A 17,227-nucleotide genomic window follows, 5' to 3' on the forward strand; every position below is an offset into this window, starting at 1 on the left:
AGGGCTCGCCGGGAAATGTAGTCCCTCGGGGCGGCCCGGGGCGGTGGCCGCACGTCCCGCGGACCGGGTGGCCGATCGGGCGTGGACCGGGGATGGCTGGGCCGGGGGGCTCGGGAGGCCCGATCGGGGCCGGGGCCCTGGCAGGCAGCGCACGGTCCAAGGTAGCCCCGAGCGTGGACTTTGACCACAGCTGCTCGGACAGTGTTGAGTACCTGACACTCAACTTCGGGCCCTTCGAGACAGTGCATCGTTGGCGGCGCCTCCCGCCCTGCGACGAGTTCGTGGGGGCCCGGTACGGCGGAGTTCAGGGGGTCTTGGGGAAGGGGGGTGTCTGAGGAGGGCCCGGGGCGGGGTCCAGGGGCCGAGGCTGGGGCGTGGTGTCCAGGAATGGGATCTGGTAATGGGGGGTGGGGAGGAAGTGGTGATGTCCAGGAGGATGGTGTTCTGAGGGAGTCTCGGCGCCGGGTGGCCTGGGGCAGAGTACTAGAATTAAGTTGGGTTTGTGGGTCTGGAGCTGGGGTCCTAGTTGCTCTGCAGTGGGGCGGGGAGTCCAGAGAGGCAGTCCCAGGGCAATGTCGGGGTCCCCGTATACAGGGTCCTGGGGTACTTGTGAATTTAGGGATCTCGATCGATCTTGGCAGTTGAGAAGTGTTATCTAATTTCTGCAGCAGCCTGGGTGCTTATTCTCATTGCTTGGGTGCCCCCAGGAGGGTCCCAGCTTCACTGCCGCCCACCCATTCTTTCTTTTCCAGGCGCAGCAAGCACACAGTGGTGGCCTATAAAGATGCCATCTATGTATTTGGTGGAGACAATGGGTGAGTGAGCATGAGCCCAGGGTATTTGGACCAGGGAGGGAGAAACATGGTGGTTCTGACTGGGCTAGCTAAGTACTCAGCCTCATTTCTCCATGTGAGAGTCTCGGCCCTCAAGGCCCTCAGCACATCATTCAATGGGTAGCACATGCTTAGGACACAGAAATGTGCCTCTTGTTCTGAGTGCGTGGACACAGCCTTGAACGAGACGCGTCCGCCCTGGCTGCCACCTTCCCCAGACACTTTTCCTTCACTGCACTTCATCACCATACGCCACATGGCAGCGTTTAGAGGACAGTTTTATTTATTTCCCGTATTTTCCACTTTCTGTAAAGGTTTTCCCACATTGCTATGAATTCCTGGGAAACAACTTTCCTGACAATGACCTGGTGTTTTGTTGGGGGGCTCTACCTCCATCCCACGAACTGTTTGTTCCCTGTTAAGTTGTGGCTCATCTGCTTTGGTGAAAGATAATGGCTGAGGTAAACCTCCGGTTTGTGTAGCCGCTTCCTTCGGGCGGTGTTCCCCTAAGACCCATTCCCAGAGGGAAAGAGCTGTTGTAGCTCTTATCAGGAGCTGGGCCACGTTAAGTACTGGGTGTGGGCATAGCAGACGTGCTTGGAGAGGAGAAGGGGGCCTAGTCCGGGCAAGGGAGCCTTCCGGGAGGGTTTGATGACCTGAAAGATAAGTCGGAGTGAATCAGGTAAAAGAGGAAGAGTGTTCCGAGCAGAGGGATCAGCAGGGCAACGAACGCATCAGGCCTGGAGTCTGGGCAGGGCTTCCCTGCCCCCATTCACTCGCTGATGTGGTCGGGAAAGGCTAGGGATGCCCACCAGGCTCTGGGAGGCTTGGGAGCCAGCTAGATGGGGGGCTGAGGCTTGGACCTTGGTCTCCTGGATAGACTGGGCTCCGTTCAAGTTAGAGCTTTGTGACTTTGGTTGGGCTCAGGTAGGTGGCTTAACAGCACTAACTGCACCCTGGTCTCTTCCTCTGTATATGGGGGACCGTATACCCTGCTTCTTTTTCTTTTTTCTTTTTTTTTTTTTTTTTTTAAGATTTTATTTATTTACTTGACAGAGATAGAGACAGCCAGCGAGAGAGGGAACACAAGCAGGGGGAGTGGGAGAGGAAGAAGCAGGCTCCCAGCGGAGGAGCCCGATGTGGGGCTCAATCCCATAACGCCGGGATCACGCCCTGAGACGAAGGCAGACGCCTAACTGCTGTGCCACCCAGGCGCCCCTGTTTACCCTGCTTCTGCAGCGTGCTCCTGGGGGTCGGCGAGCACAGAGCTGGGAAGGGCTCAGGACGGAGATTTGGCTGTAATGCGGGTGCAGTGTTTGCACGGGACCGATTCTGTCCATGCCTCTCAACTATGGGACTTGGCCTGAAGCCCAGAAGGGCTGGCCTCTGATGGTTCTGCAGCCTCGGTCTTTCAGGACTCCCTGGGGGGGCTGACTTGGAGCTGGTGGGGTACGCTGGACCCTTTGAGGACCTGCAGACTGGGCAGAATGGTCTCCTTGGCCATGGGCCCTGGCTTCCAGCCTGTCTCCCCCACAGCCTCTTTCCCCATGAGCAGCCGGAGGGACCCATTCGAAAGCGCAAGTCTCAGTGTGCTCCTCCTCAGCACGTAACCTGGGGATGGCTCCCCTCCGTCTGCCTAGAAGCCCGAGCTGTCCTGGCGGTCCGCGCGGCCCTGTGCGCCTGTGCCCGCCCTACTCCTCTGCCCTGGGCCCTGCCACGGCCTTGCTGTGTTCTGAGTGAACCAAGCATCTCCAGCTCAGGCCCTTGTACTGGCGGTTCCCTCCTTCCTGCCCTTCTGCCTCTCTGGAATATGCCGTGAGGCCAACTGGACCAGCTGTCAGCCCTCCCCTCCCTTCTGCCCCTCTTGCTGGCTCTGTGGTAAGAGCACACACAGATCGCACAGCTCATCTCAGTTATCTCAGAGCGCACACAGGTTTGTTACCTGTCCTCCGCCGGGGCGGGGCCTGTACCGCACACGGACGGTTCAGTAAATGTGTGTCACATGAAGGAATGAAATAGGAAGAGGCATCCACCCACAGATGTTCACTGCAGCCTTCATGACAGTCCCCCGAACCAGAAGAGGCCGGGGGTCCAGCCCAGAGCAGTGGTGGGGAACCTCCCCAGGAGTGTTCTGTAGCAGGGGGAGTTGGCATGACAACGGTGTAGCAACAAGCAGAAATAGTTTGCTACAACGTGGCACCGAGAAACAGGATACAGATTTGTCTCACTCCAGGTGCAACTTTGTAAAGGTGGACTGGGTACAAAGAAAGATGGCTTCCTGCAGTGTCTGGGCCGGAGAGGGGGCAGGAGGGGAGGGGAGGCGGGAGAGGGGAGAGATTATAGTCCCATCTCTGCTTCCCAGCTCCCGGCTTCCTGACTGCATGGCCTTAGGCAGCCCTTTACGTCCCAGGCCCCTTCCTCTTCTGTAAATGCAGGTGGGGAGCGAAGCCCCCTGGTGCAGACTGAGGGAGGGGTGCAGGGGGGCGCCCTGTACAGGCCTGGTGTGCAAGACTCCCTTCTTCTAACTGACAAAGGCCGCATGGTAACATGCAGGTCCTGGTAGGTGGCCAGTGGATTTGTTTTCCATTTTATTGTATCTTCAATGTGGTTGCCTTGGCTTTGCAATAAAGAGGTGGAAGGAAGATCAGAGAGGAGGAAAGGGGCCTCCCCTGAGATGTGGGAAGCTCTGCATTGCCGTGGCACAGCCTCAGAGAAGGGGGCGCTGAGACGTTGGAGTGGGAGCCCTCAAGCAGCTGCTGGGTGGCCAGGATCATGCTTCGGACCGGACCCCAGGCAGGCGGGTCCCACGTGTGTCACCATCCTGGTACCCGCACTAGTTGGAAACTTCCTTTGTGGTCACTCTCTGGTCCCTCGGGCATCAGCTGGTTGCCTGGCCCTGGCTGAGTCCCCACGACGGCCCCACCCCCACCCCAGGGGCTGCAGTGTCCTGTCCCGGGTCCTGGAGAGCAGACCCGGGCCAGCCCAGAACTGACCCCACATGTCCCTGGCTGTCTTTCAGGAAGACCATGCTCAACGACCTTCTGCGGTTCGACGTGAAGGACTGCTCCTGGTGCAGGTGGGTGGCCTCTGAGCCCCAGCTCCCCTTTCCCCCAGAATTCGGTAGCCCTGTGCCGGGCCCTGACTGCCAGCAGAGTCGTGCTAGGGAAAGCCAGAGAGAAGCTTCCAGGAGCAGATAACAGTGGCCCTTAGCGTTCGTCTCCCTTTCCTGGGTTCCTTTCCCAGTCCACAACTCAGATTAATTATTCCGAATCCTCTTAATTACGGGGATCTGTTTGATTGGTTACTAGTCCTCAAATTCTGCCTCCGGAGAGCCCTTCAGTCACTGGGCCTGTCTCCTGGGCCAGCCGCTGCTATGGGAGGTGACCTGGGGCGAGGGGGTGGGGGTTATCGGCCAATGGGTCCTTCCAGGACCAACCCTGTGCTGCCCAGGGGTGCTGCCCAGGGGCTGGCAGCACTGGCTTTGCTTCCCTCCGTGTCCCTGTGGGGACCCTCTTCTGCCCAGAGACCCCACATGGGTAGTGGGTCTCATGCGAGCCCTGGCTGCCTTCCACAGATGGCCCTCCCAGCTGTGTGGCCTTGGGCAAGACACCTGCCCTCTCTGAGCACGGCATATTTGTACCCATCTGCTCCAGTCTCCAGCCCTGCCCAGGGGGCAGCTCCCAGCTGAGGGGGAGAAAGGGACCCCAGGATGAGGAGGTACGGGCTTCCTCCTGAGCTCTGCCGTCTGCTCGTGCAGGAGGGGCACAGAACCCACGAGTCACCTGGGTGCCACCCTCTGGGCAGGGGCTCTGCGTGCGTTCGCCAGTCCCGAGTCCCCTCTGTGGTGGGGGCTCACCACCCCCTCTGACGGAGGAGGACGTCCGGGCCCAGGGTGGCATCACTGAGTGCTGGGATTGCCGAAGAAGTTTATGTCTCGTTCCTCTCACACCTTGCTTTCATAACATAGCCAATAGTTACAGGTTAATTTTAAAAATCACCCTAAAGACCGTAAGTCCTTTACTAATAAGTGCTGTGGGATAAAACTCTGACAAGGAGCAGCCCCAGGAAAGCGGTAGAAATGGGGTTTTAGTTCACTATGGAGAGCGTGTGGCGGCGCTGCAGGTGGGCAGCAGGGGCGCCGGAGCCCAGAGCCGCACTCTGCTGGTGAGTTCCAAACGCAGATGTTACAGAATACGCACCACGTGACTCCATTTACAGCATTACTCAGAGGCATCGTTATGCATGGGAGAGGTGTGGGGGGGTGACCTAATGGTCTACATGGTGCTTTCTGGCAAGTCTTAGCGCTAGTTTTGTGCTTTTCCTTATCAGCACTTTTTGTTCGAAGTTTCTGTAACGAGGGGCGTCTGGGCGGCTCAGTAGCACCTGACTCTTGGCCTCAGCTCAGGTCTTGATCTCAGGGTCATGAGTTTAAGCCCTGTGTTGGGCTCCACGCTGGGCCCACGTGGAGCCTACTAAAAATAATACAAAGGTTAACCCCCCCCTTTTTTTTTTAAAGTTTCTACAATGAGGTAGGTATTGCCTACAAAATAGAAAAAGGAAAGGAATCCTGGGGGTGGCAGGGGCTGCCCTGTGTGGTGTGAACCGCACAGCTGACCCTGCTGACTGACCCCCCTGCTCCTTGTCCCCCCCCACGCCCAGGGCCTTCACCACCGGCACTCCGCCAGCCCCCCGCTACCACCACTCGGCCGTTGTCTCCGGGAGCAGCATGTTTGTCTTCGGTGAGCTGCCCCCCTCTCCAGGGCCCCGGGCCCCCTTCCGGGCTCGCAGCTGCCTTGTCCTGCCGCCAGGCCCGGGGCTCACTCCCTGTCTTTCTCCGCGGGAGTCCTCGGTTCCTGCAGTGGCCGGGGGACCTCTCAAGGACCCCTTTCCCTAACTGTCCCTATCTCACGGGGTTGGAATGATCCGCCTCTGTGACTGGGCGGAAGGGTGGCTCTCTTCCCTCCTCTGTCACTCCACCAGGGACAGGGTTCTGCTCATTCTTGCGTCCCCAGAGCCTAGTACAGAGTCAGGCAGGCAGTAGGTGCTCCCCGAGGTTTATGGAGGGAGGCCCAGAATACATCTTAAGTGAGGCCAGGTTCTGCCCCCCACCTCCTGGGGTTTGAAGCCTCTGGGACGCTCTCTTTGAGTATGACACTTTCTCCCTCTCTCTACCCAGGGGGCTACACTGGGGACATTTATTCCAATTCTAACTTGAAGAATAAAAATGACCTTTTTGAATATAAGTTTGCAACTGGCCAGTGGACGGAGTGGAAGATTGAAGGACGGTGAGAGACTTTGCTGAAACCTTTGGGGGGTGTCTGAAAGGCTACTGCACTGGGTCCCCTGTAGCTTACAGAAGAAGAGCCCGAGGCCAAGAGAGGCCTGAGTTGTGCTTACTCCCAGCTGTGCCTGTCTGAGGCCTACTCCCTGCTCTTAGATTCTCTCCTTTCAAACTGCAGAAGGGGCCCCAACGGACTGCTGATGGGCGCTTCTCAGGTCCTGTTTTGCCAGGACACCCCCTCCCCTTTGATATTTTGGTGATGGCCGGGAGAGGGCTTTACCCTGTGGACATCTGAATTCCTCATCCCCCTGCCTGTCGTGAGCTCAGCCTCATGACACCCGGCAGGCATCCCCAGAAGCCTGGTTTCAGCAGATGTAGGCACGGCAGCCCTGGGGTCCCGGCCGGCCTCGTGGGGCTGTGAGGCCCAGGTCCGTGCTGGGGGGGCCTCTCTCCTCATCCCCTCCTCGTGCTGCAGGTTGCCAGTCGCCAGGTCCGCCCATGGCGCCACGGTGTATAGTGACAAACTGTGGATCTTCGCGGGCTACGACGGCAATGCCAGGTAGGTGGTGCCCAGCCCCAGCACCCTGCCTCTGAGCAGCCCCCAAGTGGACTGAGGCCCAGAGCGGGCCTTCCCGGCATGTGAAAGCTCAGGCTGGGGGTATCTCAGGAGGGGAGTGTCGTGCACAGGAGTGAGGGAAGAAGAAGATGGGGGGGATGGATGTGGTGGGCAACTGAGGGAGCTTCCTCCCAACCCCAAGAAGTGAGAAGGATTAGCACCCCTGCGGTCCCTCCCGGGAGCGTCTGAGGGGTGGCAGGCCTGGCGCATTTTTGTGCTGCTGTCTACGGGTTGCTGGTCTCCACGGCAGTAGGTGTCATAGCTGGGTATTGTCAGAGCTGTGGGGTGGGGAGTGGCCCCCTGAATTGCTGGGGTGGAAATACTCAGGCCCACAGTGAGGAGGGACCCTGTGGGGCAGGTAGTGGCAGCAGCAGGCCTCAGACCCAGCCCCTCCCCCTGGATGACATCACAGGGTTCCCGCCTATGTACCAGGCATTCTCCTCCTCATTTTAGAAAATGGGCTTTGCTGTATTTTTCTGATTGTAAAAGTAGCATGTACTCATTCCCCAAGGTCTCAACACCACAGAAACTCCAAGAGGTGGGGCCCCTGGCTGGCTCAGTTGGCAGAGCACGTGACTCTTGATCTTGGGGTTGTGAGTTTGAGCCCCATGTTGAGTGTAGAGATTACTAAAAAAAATTAATTAAAAAAAAAAAAGAAGAAGCAGCAGCTCCAAGTGGTGGCACTGTTACTGGTAGTTTCCGCAAGGATTGCCTCTTTGAAGTCCTCTCCAAGCCCCAGGGGTCAGAGTGAGATGGACCCTGCCACACTGGCTGGACACTGTGAATGAGGCCACGTGTTGCCGTCTGGGCTGGGGGGATTCGATGCAGGCCCCCCCCCCCCGAAGCTCCTACCTCATGGCTGCTCCCTAGGCCCCCGATCAGAGTCCTGCATGATGTGTCCTTCCCCGGAGCCATCCCTCCTGGCCGGGCCCAGGCCCACCCTGCCGTCAGCCCCAGCTGTGGAGACCCTGACCCCTCTGTCCTAATGCAGGTTGAACGACATGTGGACCATTGGCCTCCAGGACCGGGAGCTCACATGTTGGGAGGAGGTGAGAGTTTTGGGGGGCCGGGGTGGGGCAGGGGAGGCAGGGAGGTGAGGGGTTTGGGGGGTCGGGGTGAGGCAGGGAGGTGAGGGGTTTGGGGGGCCGGGGTGGGGCAGGGGAGGCAGGGAGGTGAGGGGTTTGGGGGGCCGGGGTGGGGGCTGCTTTGTTCCCCTTGCCAAAGCCCAGCCTTGTCCCCAGCCTCGCGCTCCTCACCGACCTCCTGTCCGACGCCAGCAGCACTCACCTAGTGACTAAAGGCTCTGTGCTTCGCACGGTAGCGTGTTCAGTCACTGGTGCAGCTTGGGTAGAAGCCACCCGTATTTGAACACAGCGAGTTCAGCCTGCTGGCGGGTGTCCTGCTCGCTGCTGTTTCTGGGCGATCTCCATTGTCTTCCCCCTGGGGTGTCTTTCCCTTGTAGTGATGAGTTTTAGCCTCAACTGTTAGAAACTGGGCCCATTTTGGGTGGACGAGGTGGGGCTTTAAGCTCTTCTACAGAAATTAATCCATGAACTCTCATTCACGGAAGAAGTTTCAAGAACGAAAGTAGGCCCAAGTCAGTGGTGTAAGTCTCGACCCTGTGCAGCCGGTCCCGGGAGGGCTCTGGCTGAGCCGCCTTCCCTTCCCCAGGTGGCCCAGAGTGGCGAGATCCCGCCGTCCTGCTGCAACTTCCCGGTGGCCGTGTGCCGGGACAAGATGTTTGTGTTCTCGGGACAGAGCGGAGCCAAGATAACCAACAACCTCTTCCAGTTTGAGTTCAAGGACAAGACGTGAGTGCCCTGGTGGTGGGCCCCAGGGTGGGCACCTGCGTCCGTGGAACAACAGCGCAAGCTGCCCTTCCAGAGCCAGGGGATGTGGCTGTTCTCATACAGACCGCGCAAGCACGCCCCTTGGGCTGTGGCTGTGGCTCAGCAAGGGGGGCCCGGCTGGCCTCTCTCTTTGTCCAGTGTGGAGGATGGCTCCTGCCCCGTGAATGGCCTGGTCACTGCCACCAGTGCTACCGTGGCAGAGGACTGGAGCCGTGCTCAGGCCCCGAGAGCTTCCAGCCTATGCCGTCCTAAGCTGCAGGCCAGCCCTCGCGATGGGGACCAAGCCCAGAGGTGGTGCAGGCCGGGTATTGGCTCTGGGAGCGAAGGATGGGGAGCGAACAGGGAGCTTCTGCTGCAGGTCAGGGAGGCTCGGGAGGGGACTTGGAGCTGCCCTGGAGGCCAGAGGTATGGGCTGGGAAGGAGAAAGGTCAGGACATCCAGGCCGGGAGATTCCGCTAACACCCACCCAGCTCTCCTGGCCTGGGCTGGCCGGGCCTGGGAGGGGAGCCACACTGCGCACAGGCCTGCATCTCTGTCCTGGCCTCGGTGCTTACAGCGGTGGGCTGCAAGGAGGGCTCCAAGCCAGCAGGAACAGATTTGGAGAGGTGAGGGACGTTGGAAGCAGAGGCCAGCGATGCCCAGATGTGGGGAGGGGTTGGGGCAGACATGCAGGCTCTGGCCAGGCGCACAGACAGCTAATCGATGAAGGGTTCTCGGGGTGCCGCTACTGGGGGAGGCACAGGGCCTGAGGGCTGCTCAGGGGTGTGGGGCTGAGGAGGGTGCACTGAGGGGACAGAGGGCTGCAGGGTGAGGGACCCAGGCCAGAACTGGGGGCAGAGCTGCAGCTCGAGGCGGAGTGGACAGGGGTATGAAGGAAACCAGGGGGGCATCCTGCCACCAGCAGCAGCCCAGGCCAGGTGTTAGGAGACCCCAGTGGCCCCCGGCAGCAGGGGAGTCCCATGGGGTGGAGTCAGTGTGGTGCCGCCTTCCTCAGGCTGGCCTGCTTCCAGCCCCCCACATGGCCGCCTGCCCAGCTTCATGCCTGTGCCCTTTGCCCCCGCCCTCCCAGAGGTGGGAACAAACGCGCCTGGCTTTCTTGAGGCTGTGCGCAGGTGGGCAGATCCCGCGGTGTGGGCATCACCCAGGTACCATCTCCCGTGGAGACACACAGAAGGCTGCTGGTGTGATGCTTAGCGCCGGATGCTTAGCGCGGGGGTCTCTTACAGAGCACCCTCCGCCCCGCCCCACCCCAGCTGGGCTTTGCCCAGGCCGATCTCCCGTCTGCTGAACAGCCTCCTGGCAGCGTGGCCCGCCTGGATCATTTGGGTTTCAAAGACAGGATGTGCTGGAAGGTGTCGGGAAGTCCTGGGAGGGTAGCGGACATAGGAGCAGCATCGGAAGACGGGGTCCCGGTAGCTCCCGGGAGTGAGGCCTTGGCTGTGGGAACCATTCCACATGTCAGAGTGATGGGCGCGTCGCCATTCCCAAGAGTGGGATGGCCTCACTGTACAGAGCCCCCCATTCCTGCCTGTCGCTGCTGCCCACTTTGTGGCTGGGGGCAGGACGGGGCTCAGGCCGGGCTGGTGCCAGAGCGAAAGGGGATGAGGGGCGCTGAGCGTACGTGCTCAGGCCCGCCTTTGTGCCGGCTGGTCTGCCCAGGCGCTGCTGTAGGGAGGCCTCAGAACCCAGGTGGAGGTTGGGGAGCAGGAGCCCCCCCAGCACTGGTTCACTGTCCCACGCCCCCAGGTGGACGCGCATCCCCACGGAGCACCTGCTTCGTGGCTCCCCACCACCCCCACAGCGGCGCTACGGGCACACCATGGTGGCCTTTGACCGCCACCTCTATGTGTTCGGGGGCGCGGCGGACAACACGCTGCCTAACGAGCTGCACTGCTATGATGTGGACTTCCAGACCTGGGAGGTCGTCCAGCCCAGCTCCGACAGCGAGGCGAGTGCTGCCGGGCACGGTGGCCGGGGTGCCCAGGGCTCGTGGCCTGAGGGGCGGGGGTCCTGACTCACCTGCTCCCCACTGCCCTCAGCTCCTCACAGCCTCAGAGGGCTCCCGGGGCTCCAGACGGCCACCAGGAGCAGAGCCAGGATGACTGAGGCCCTCAGCCCTGGACACCTGCCTTGGCCCGACCCGAGGCCCTGCGCCCCTGTTCTCCTCCATTCTTGCAGCCTGTGGGCTTTTAACATTTCACTTCCCATTCCGTCTGCACGGTGCTGAGGATGCTCTCCCAGAACGCCCACCCTGACTGCTGCCGGCTGCCCCTCCGAGCCGCGCCGCCAGGGCCCCGTCCTCGGCCCCGCCCCTCCCACGTGTCCCCCTGCGCTCTGGCTCTTGAACAGGGTCGGCAGGAGGTTGGTGTCTGCTGCCTTGCGGGGCCCTTGCGGACTGGCCCCATGCCCGCCTGTCTCTCCGCTCCAGGTCGGCGGGGCTGAGGTGCCAGAGCGAGCAGCTGCGTCCGAGGAGGCGCCTGCCCTGGCCTCTGAGGAGCGGGGTGGCTTCAAGAAGTCCCGAGACGTGTTTGGCCTGGACTTCGGCACCACCACAGCCAAGCAGCCTGCCCCGCCGGCCTCCGAGGTGAGGGTTGGCGCCCTGACCGCTCTCCCTCACGCCCTGATGCCAGTCCTGCGGTCGGCCCCTCTCACGGACGGGGAGACTGAGGCTCAGAGGAGTCCGTGTCGGGCTTACTTATCCGCCCCCTCTCCCGCCCAGCTGCCAAGCGGAAGGCTCTTCCACGCAGCCGCCGTCATCTCGGACGCCATGTACATCTTCGGGGGCACCGTGGACAACAACATCCGCAGTGGGGAGATGTACCGGTTCCAGGTGGGGCTCATGGGCCGCCTGCAGGGGCGCTGGCCAGGGTGGAGGGGCCCCAGATGATGGAAACTGAGGTCCAGTCGGGGGGTGGGGCTTGTCCGAGGCACCGGAGTCAGGGCTGCGTCTGGTGGGATGACAGCCCGTCCGGGGAGTCTGGCAGGTGGGGTAGGGGGCTCTAGGCCGAGGGCAGTCTGAGGAACCTCCGTGCAGGGTGGGGTGGATGGGGCGGCATTGGGGGCTCACAGTGGAGCCAGTGGAAGCCTGGGAGCAGGCGTGGGCCGGTGGTTGGAGTCGGGCTGAGCTGGGCTGGGGATGCGTGGCCTGGAGGACGGCAGGGCCTGGGCCAGTGGTGGCTTCCCGTGGCAACACTGGGGTCTCCTCTGGCAGTTCTCCTGTTACCCCAAGTGCACGCTGCATGAGGACTACGGGCGTCTGTGGGAGAGCCGCCAGTTTTGCGACGTGGAGTTTGTGCTGGGCGAGGTGGGTGCCCTCCCTGTGCCCAGCCGGCCCGCCATGCTGCGGGGTGGGTGCTGTGCACCAAGGCATGTCTGGCCTCCCACTCGTGCCTGCCAGGAGGAGTGTCCTGTGCTCCCCACCAAGATGTCATTCTTGCTACAGAAGGAGGAGTGTGTGCAGGGCCACGTGGCCATTGTCACCGCCCGGAGCCGCTGGCTCCGCAGGAAGATCGTGCAGGCGCGGGAGCGGCTGGCCCAGGTGAGGTGCTGCCCAGCCCCCTCCGGCCAGGGCAGCGGCATCCACGGGGCGCCCCTGAGCTCCCCTTCCTCTCCCTGTAGAAACCAGAGGAGGAGGCAGCCCCGGCTCCCAGGGAGGTCCCTGGTGGGGCCGTAGGGGGGGCCCGGCCACCCCTGCTGCGCGTGGCCATCCGCGAGGCTGAGGCCCGGCCCTTCGAGGTGCTCATGCAGTTCCTCTACACAGACAAGATCAAGTACCCACGGAAAGGTGCGCTGCTGGGGGTGGGGGCAGGGTGGGCAGGTGGGCAGCCCGAGGCTCGGAAGCCACGACCACCCGTGCGGTGGAGTTGCTGCCCGATGTCCCGGACCCACGCTCCCCCCTCCTGCCCTGCCCCCACCTCCTCCCCGTCCCCGCGTCCCCGTGGCTCAGGGAGCTCTGGCTGCAGGCCACGTGGAGGACGTGCTGCTCATCATGGACGTGTACAAGCTGGCGCTGAGCTTCCAGCTGTGCCGCCTGGAGCAGCTGTGCCGACAGTACATCGAGGCCTCCGTGGACCTGCAGAACGTGCTGGTCGTGTGCGAGAGCGCCGCCAGGCTGCAGCTGGGCCAGTTAAAGGTGCGGGCCCGGTGCGCACGGCCCACCCTGCCTGCCGCCGCCAGCCCTGTCCCCCGCTGCCAACCCCCACCCCAGGCTGCTGCCGCCCACCCCCCGAAAGTCATCCCAGCCAGGCTGCTGCCCCATCAGCCAAGGCCTGACCCTGCCTGCCTGCTCCGGCTTGTGTGTCCCAGGAGCACTGCTTGAACTTCGTGGTGAAGGAGTCCCACTTCAACCAGGTGATCATGATGAAGGAGTTCGAGCGCCTCTCTTCCCCACTGATCGTGGAGATCGTGCGGCGGAAGCAGCAGCCGCCTCCCCGCGCCCCCTCAGAGCAGCCTGTGGACATCGGTAGGGACCCAGGCCCCATCCCTGAGGGCAGCACACAGGGATGGCATTCGTCTTGGGTGGAGACTTGGGAGCCATGGAAGTACCGGCCTGGCCTTCGGGGTGGGGTATGGGCGCAGGGGACCCAGAGCACTCCTGGGGCTCAGCGGCACGGGCAGTCAGCTCAGGCTCACTAGAAGGAAGAGGCCCCCGACCCACGGGCCATCCGACTGCGGCTGTGCACCTGAGGGCGGGGAGTCTCCTGAGCCCGTTCGTGGAGGCGGACACGGGGCCCCTGGCTGGCAAGGGTGGCTGCCCTGACTGACATCAGGTTTGAGGGCTTCCGTTGGCAGCCACGTGCTCACGGTCACAATGGCTGTCGCTAAGCTGCCCTTCTAGGCGCGGCCAGCCTTTGGGGCACAGCGAGGGGTAAGCGTGGTCCGAAGACTTCCGACGCTCCTGGTGCCTCCCTTGTCCCCACCTAGCCGGGAAGGGACAGCACAGTCTCCTTCATCCCCTGACTCCCCGGGGCCTGTGCTGCCTCTGGCCCTTGGCCCTGGCTGACACTTGGCAGGACACGGTGCTTGCCAGGCCCAGAGGGGGCTGAAGCTCAAGGGCGGGGAGGAGGCCTCACTGGGCTGAGTCGGGGAGGTCAGACTTTGGGGGGCGGGCCAGAGTAGGGCTTCTGGCCCTGGGGGAGGTTTTTTCAGGGCAGCAACATGGGCAGGTGTGCAAGAAGTGTCCATGGGGCCCCAAGGCCCGAATCCGATGGCTCAGGGTCTGCTGAGGGGCGGGGGCGTCTACTCCAGGTCCCTCCACACTGCCCTCTGGCCTCCGCACCAGGCACGTCTCTGATCCAGGACATGAAGGCGTACCTGGAGGGAGCGGGTGCGGAGTTCTGTGACATCACTCTGCTGCTGGATGGGCACCCGAGGCCGGCCCACAAGGCCATCCTGGCCGCCCGCTCCAGGTGGGTTGGGGGGGGTGGCGGGGCCGGGCAGGTGTCCGCCCCGCTGCATTTGCCGAGAGCCGGGACTCCACCGCCCCTGTCCGCAGCTACTTTGAGGCCATGTTCCGGTCCTTCATGCCGGAGGACGGCCAGGTGAACATCTCCATCGGGGAGATGGTGCCCAGCAGGCAGGCCTTCGAGTCCATGCTGCGCTACATCTACTACGGCGAGGTCAACATGCCGCCCGAGGACTCCCTGCATCCTCCCGCCGGGGCCCACGCTCGGCAGTTCGGCCGCGCGGTCTCCCAGGGGCTCCCCGGTGCCTCATGCTCTCCCGGGGTTCCCTGAAGGGGTTGGTCGGCAGGCATGGAGGGGTTTGCAGCCAGGAGGGGTGGGTGGGTTCTTGACCCTCATGACTGCCCAGAGGACGGGGTCGGTCAGTGTCCTGTGTGACAGGTGAGTAGACTGCCACGCAGGCATTCCTGGTCACGGCACTTCTTGGGGGTCTGAACCGGGTGCGAGAGGACTTTCAGGGCTCTGTGAGGCCATAGTCGGTCCTGCAAATGGGCATGTGGCTGTTTTCTTGGGAGAGGCTTCCTGGGGTTTTTTTGGGGTCTGGACTAGGGCCTTCGACCCCCTGAGTACTTCAAGAGTCCGTGTAGAGAGTGAGTTGGAGCAGAGCCCTGGGCCAGCCTCTGGAGTTGGGGTGGTTTCCTTGTTCTGAGCAAGCAGGAGGCGGCTCGGGTTTCTTCGCCCCTGCTGGGCCCGGACTCCGGCTGCGCCCGCTCGGGGGAGATGGGGAGGTGGTGGGGAGATGAGCCCCTCTGGCCGGCAGCTCCTTAACCAGCCCGCAGCTACCTGTTCGCGGCCCCCTACTATTACGGCTTCTACAACAACCGGCTGCAGGCGTACTGCAAGCAGAACCTGGAGATGAACGTGACGGTGCAGAATGTACTTCAGGTAGCTCACTGGGGCCCCCGGGCCTCCCTGAACCTGGGCGGGTGCGTGAGAGAGGGAGCAGCCCCTCAAGGAAGCTGCCGTTCCAGATCCTGGAGGCGGCTGACAAGACGCAGGCGCTGGACATGAAGCGGCACTGCCTACACATCATCGTGCACCAGTTCACCAAGGTCAGGGCCCTCCCGGCCCCGCGCTCGCCGCCCTCCCCTCCACGGGAGCCGCTGCCCCTTGGCCTTGGCCAGGTGCGGGGTGGGGCGCGTGGAAGCCGCTCATCTCCCACAGCAGTGGGCCCCCGGGGTTAGCCAGGCAGAGGGCCCGGCCGCTGGCCACTCGGAGTCAGCCCACGCCCTGGCTTGGTGGCGCTCCGGGGAGACTCCGAAGCCCACCCCTGGCCCTCAGGAGAATCCGGTTCCATCCTGCTTGGGCCCTCTGATTGCCTCCTGCAGGTTTCCAAGCTGCCCACCCTGCGCTCGCTGAGCCAGCAGCTGCTGCTTGACATCATAGACTCCCTGGCCTCCCACATCTCCGACAAGCAGTGCGCGGAGCTGGGTGCCGACATATGAGGGCCCCCGCGGTGCTGGCCCCCTCGAGAGTAACCATGCCTGCTCCCGCCCTGCCCGCTGCAGACTACGCCGGCCACGCTGAGGCCTGAGGCAGAGTGGTTGGACCTGCCAGCCAAGGGGCAGGGTGCCCAGAGCCGCCAAAGGGAAAGGGGTCATGGGGGTGTCTGAATGCCCCCATTGCACTGCTGAGGACACAGGTCCCACAGGGAGTGGATGGCGAAACAAGCCCCCCAGGCGGAACCCTCTCCTCAGTTGGAGGCATGGATGGGAAGCCAGGGCCCAGCGATGGGAGAGCCCACCAGGGAGCTGGGGTGGGGCCGCCCATCCAGCAGGGACGGCATGGCTTGTGAATCTGGCCACTGGGTCCTATTGCCAAGGCCCCTCTGATGTGGGGGCTACACAGTAACCCCTCGCCTTCACCGAGGTTGCTGTAAGGGCCCCTATCGCCAGGAGCTTGTGGGTGGGCAACAGTAATGGGCACATGGAATCTGACTCCGGATGAATTTTGGGGTGTGAAGGGCCCTGAGTCAGCTCCGAGCCTGAGGGGGCAGCCACTCTGTCCTGGGCCTGGCTTCCAGACGGGTTGCAGGATCCCACTCCACTGTGTGCACATCAGGGGCCCCCGGCTGTGCCAGGGAAGAGTCAGTGAAGGTGCCCCCCCAGGTCCCCATCTGTCCCTAAATATTTATTCTTTCTCATAGACATGCTATGAAGACCACAGTAGTGCTGATCTCTGCACACCTCATGGCCATAGGCCCTCCCTGAGCTGAGGACGACAGATCTTGTGGCCCAAGTGCTGGGACCAACCGGTCCTGTCCGGTTCTCTATCCGTGTCAGCAACTCCTGCCCCATTTGGGGCGACCCAGTAGTGGTGAGGGGGTGTAGGGGGAGGGCTGTGGCAGAAATCCAGGCTAGCGGCTCCCCTCCCGAGGGAAACCCTGGAGTCCCGAGGCTGTCTCGCTCCCACGCTCACTAGAGGCTCCCGCCTAGGCTGGGAAGCTAAGGACTGGCCACCGCATCCTCCCCCATCCCACAACAGAAGGCCCTGGGAGTCCACCCTGACGCAAAAAGCACTGGTCTGCCTCCTTTCTGGCAACAAGCACCCCAGGGACCCTTCTGCCCTGGCTACCAGGAAACTACTTTGGGGGAAACAGTCCTTCACATCCTCCTTCCAGTTGTCCCCCCACGCAAACATGGCACCTGCCACCCCTCAGCCCTTGCTCAAGAACCCCAGGTGCTGTGTACACACGGATGGGGAGTCCCGGTGGCAGGTGGGCACCCCCAGTAAGGCAAGTCCATAAGGCCGCTAGCAAGCTGAAATGGCCCTGCGTAAGATGAGCCTCTGTGAGTCTGGAAACCTCAGTGAATGATCTGCAAACCCTGCTCTACAGTGGTCGCTTGACTTTCTCTTCTAAACATACGAATAAATGGACTTACACACCAAGGACTCTAGAAAACCAATTTCAGAACATTGTGTGGCACACTCCAGGACTAGGGGAAATGCAGCTATGCTCTTGGGGCTATTGTGGCTAAAGCCCAGCAGGGAGGTTCCATGTACAGTTAAAACCACCCTGTACCCTGAGCTGTTCGCCGTCACAGATGCAGGGAAGCCCACATTCCAGTCAGCTTGAACAATGGGGTCTCAGGTCGAGGCCAGGACTGCTGCCCCCAAGGCTGCCTCCAAGCTTCCCTACCTCTTCCCAGACCTCTGGAGACTAGAAGGGTCATTGCTGGGCTCCT

At 62.2% G+C, this 17,227-nt stretch overlaps 1 protein-coding gene across 1 annotated transcript; it reads left to right on the forward strand.

Moving 5' to 3' along the window:
- Positions 1 to 6: 6 nt before the first annotated feature.
- Positions 7 to 16,931, forward strand: LZTR1 (leucine zipper like post translational regulator 1). Its single transcript, XM_026487853.4, has 21 exons — positions 7 to 292; positions 753 to 815; positions 3,853 to 3,909; positions 5,493 to 5,572; positions 6,010 to 6,118; positions 6,590 to 6,673; positions 7,722 to 7,779; positions 8,402 to 8,541; positions 10,327 to 10,528; positions 11,009 to 11,164; positions 11,300 to 11,410; positions 11,792 to 11,884; positions 12,023 to 12,118; positions 12,199 to 12,364; positions 12,543 to 12,712; positions 12,886 to 13,042; positions 13,862 to 13,988; positions 14,075 to 14,224; positions 14,822 to 14,927; positions 15,014 to 15,094; positions 15,371 to 16,931. The coding sequence occupies exons 1-21, from the start codon at positions 93 to 95 to the stop codon at positions 15,485 to 15,487; spliced, it is 2,523 nt and encodes an 840-aa protein (XP_026343638.1). The 5' UTR covers positions 7 to 92; the 3' UTR covers positions 15,488 to 16,931.
- The last annotated feature ends 296 nt before the right edge of the window (positions 16,932 to 17,227 follow it).

The sequence above is a fragment of the Ursus arctos genome, unplaced genomic scaffold, assembly GCF_023065955.2.
Source record: "Ursus arctos isolate Adak ecotype North America unplaced genomic scaffold, UrsArc2.0 scaffold_34, whole genome shotgun sequence".
NCBI lineage: Eukaryota > Metazoa > Chordata > Mammalia > Carnivora > Ursidae > Ursus > Ursus arctos.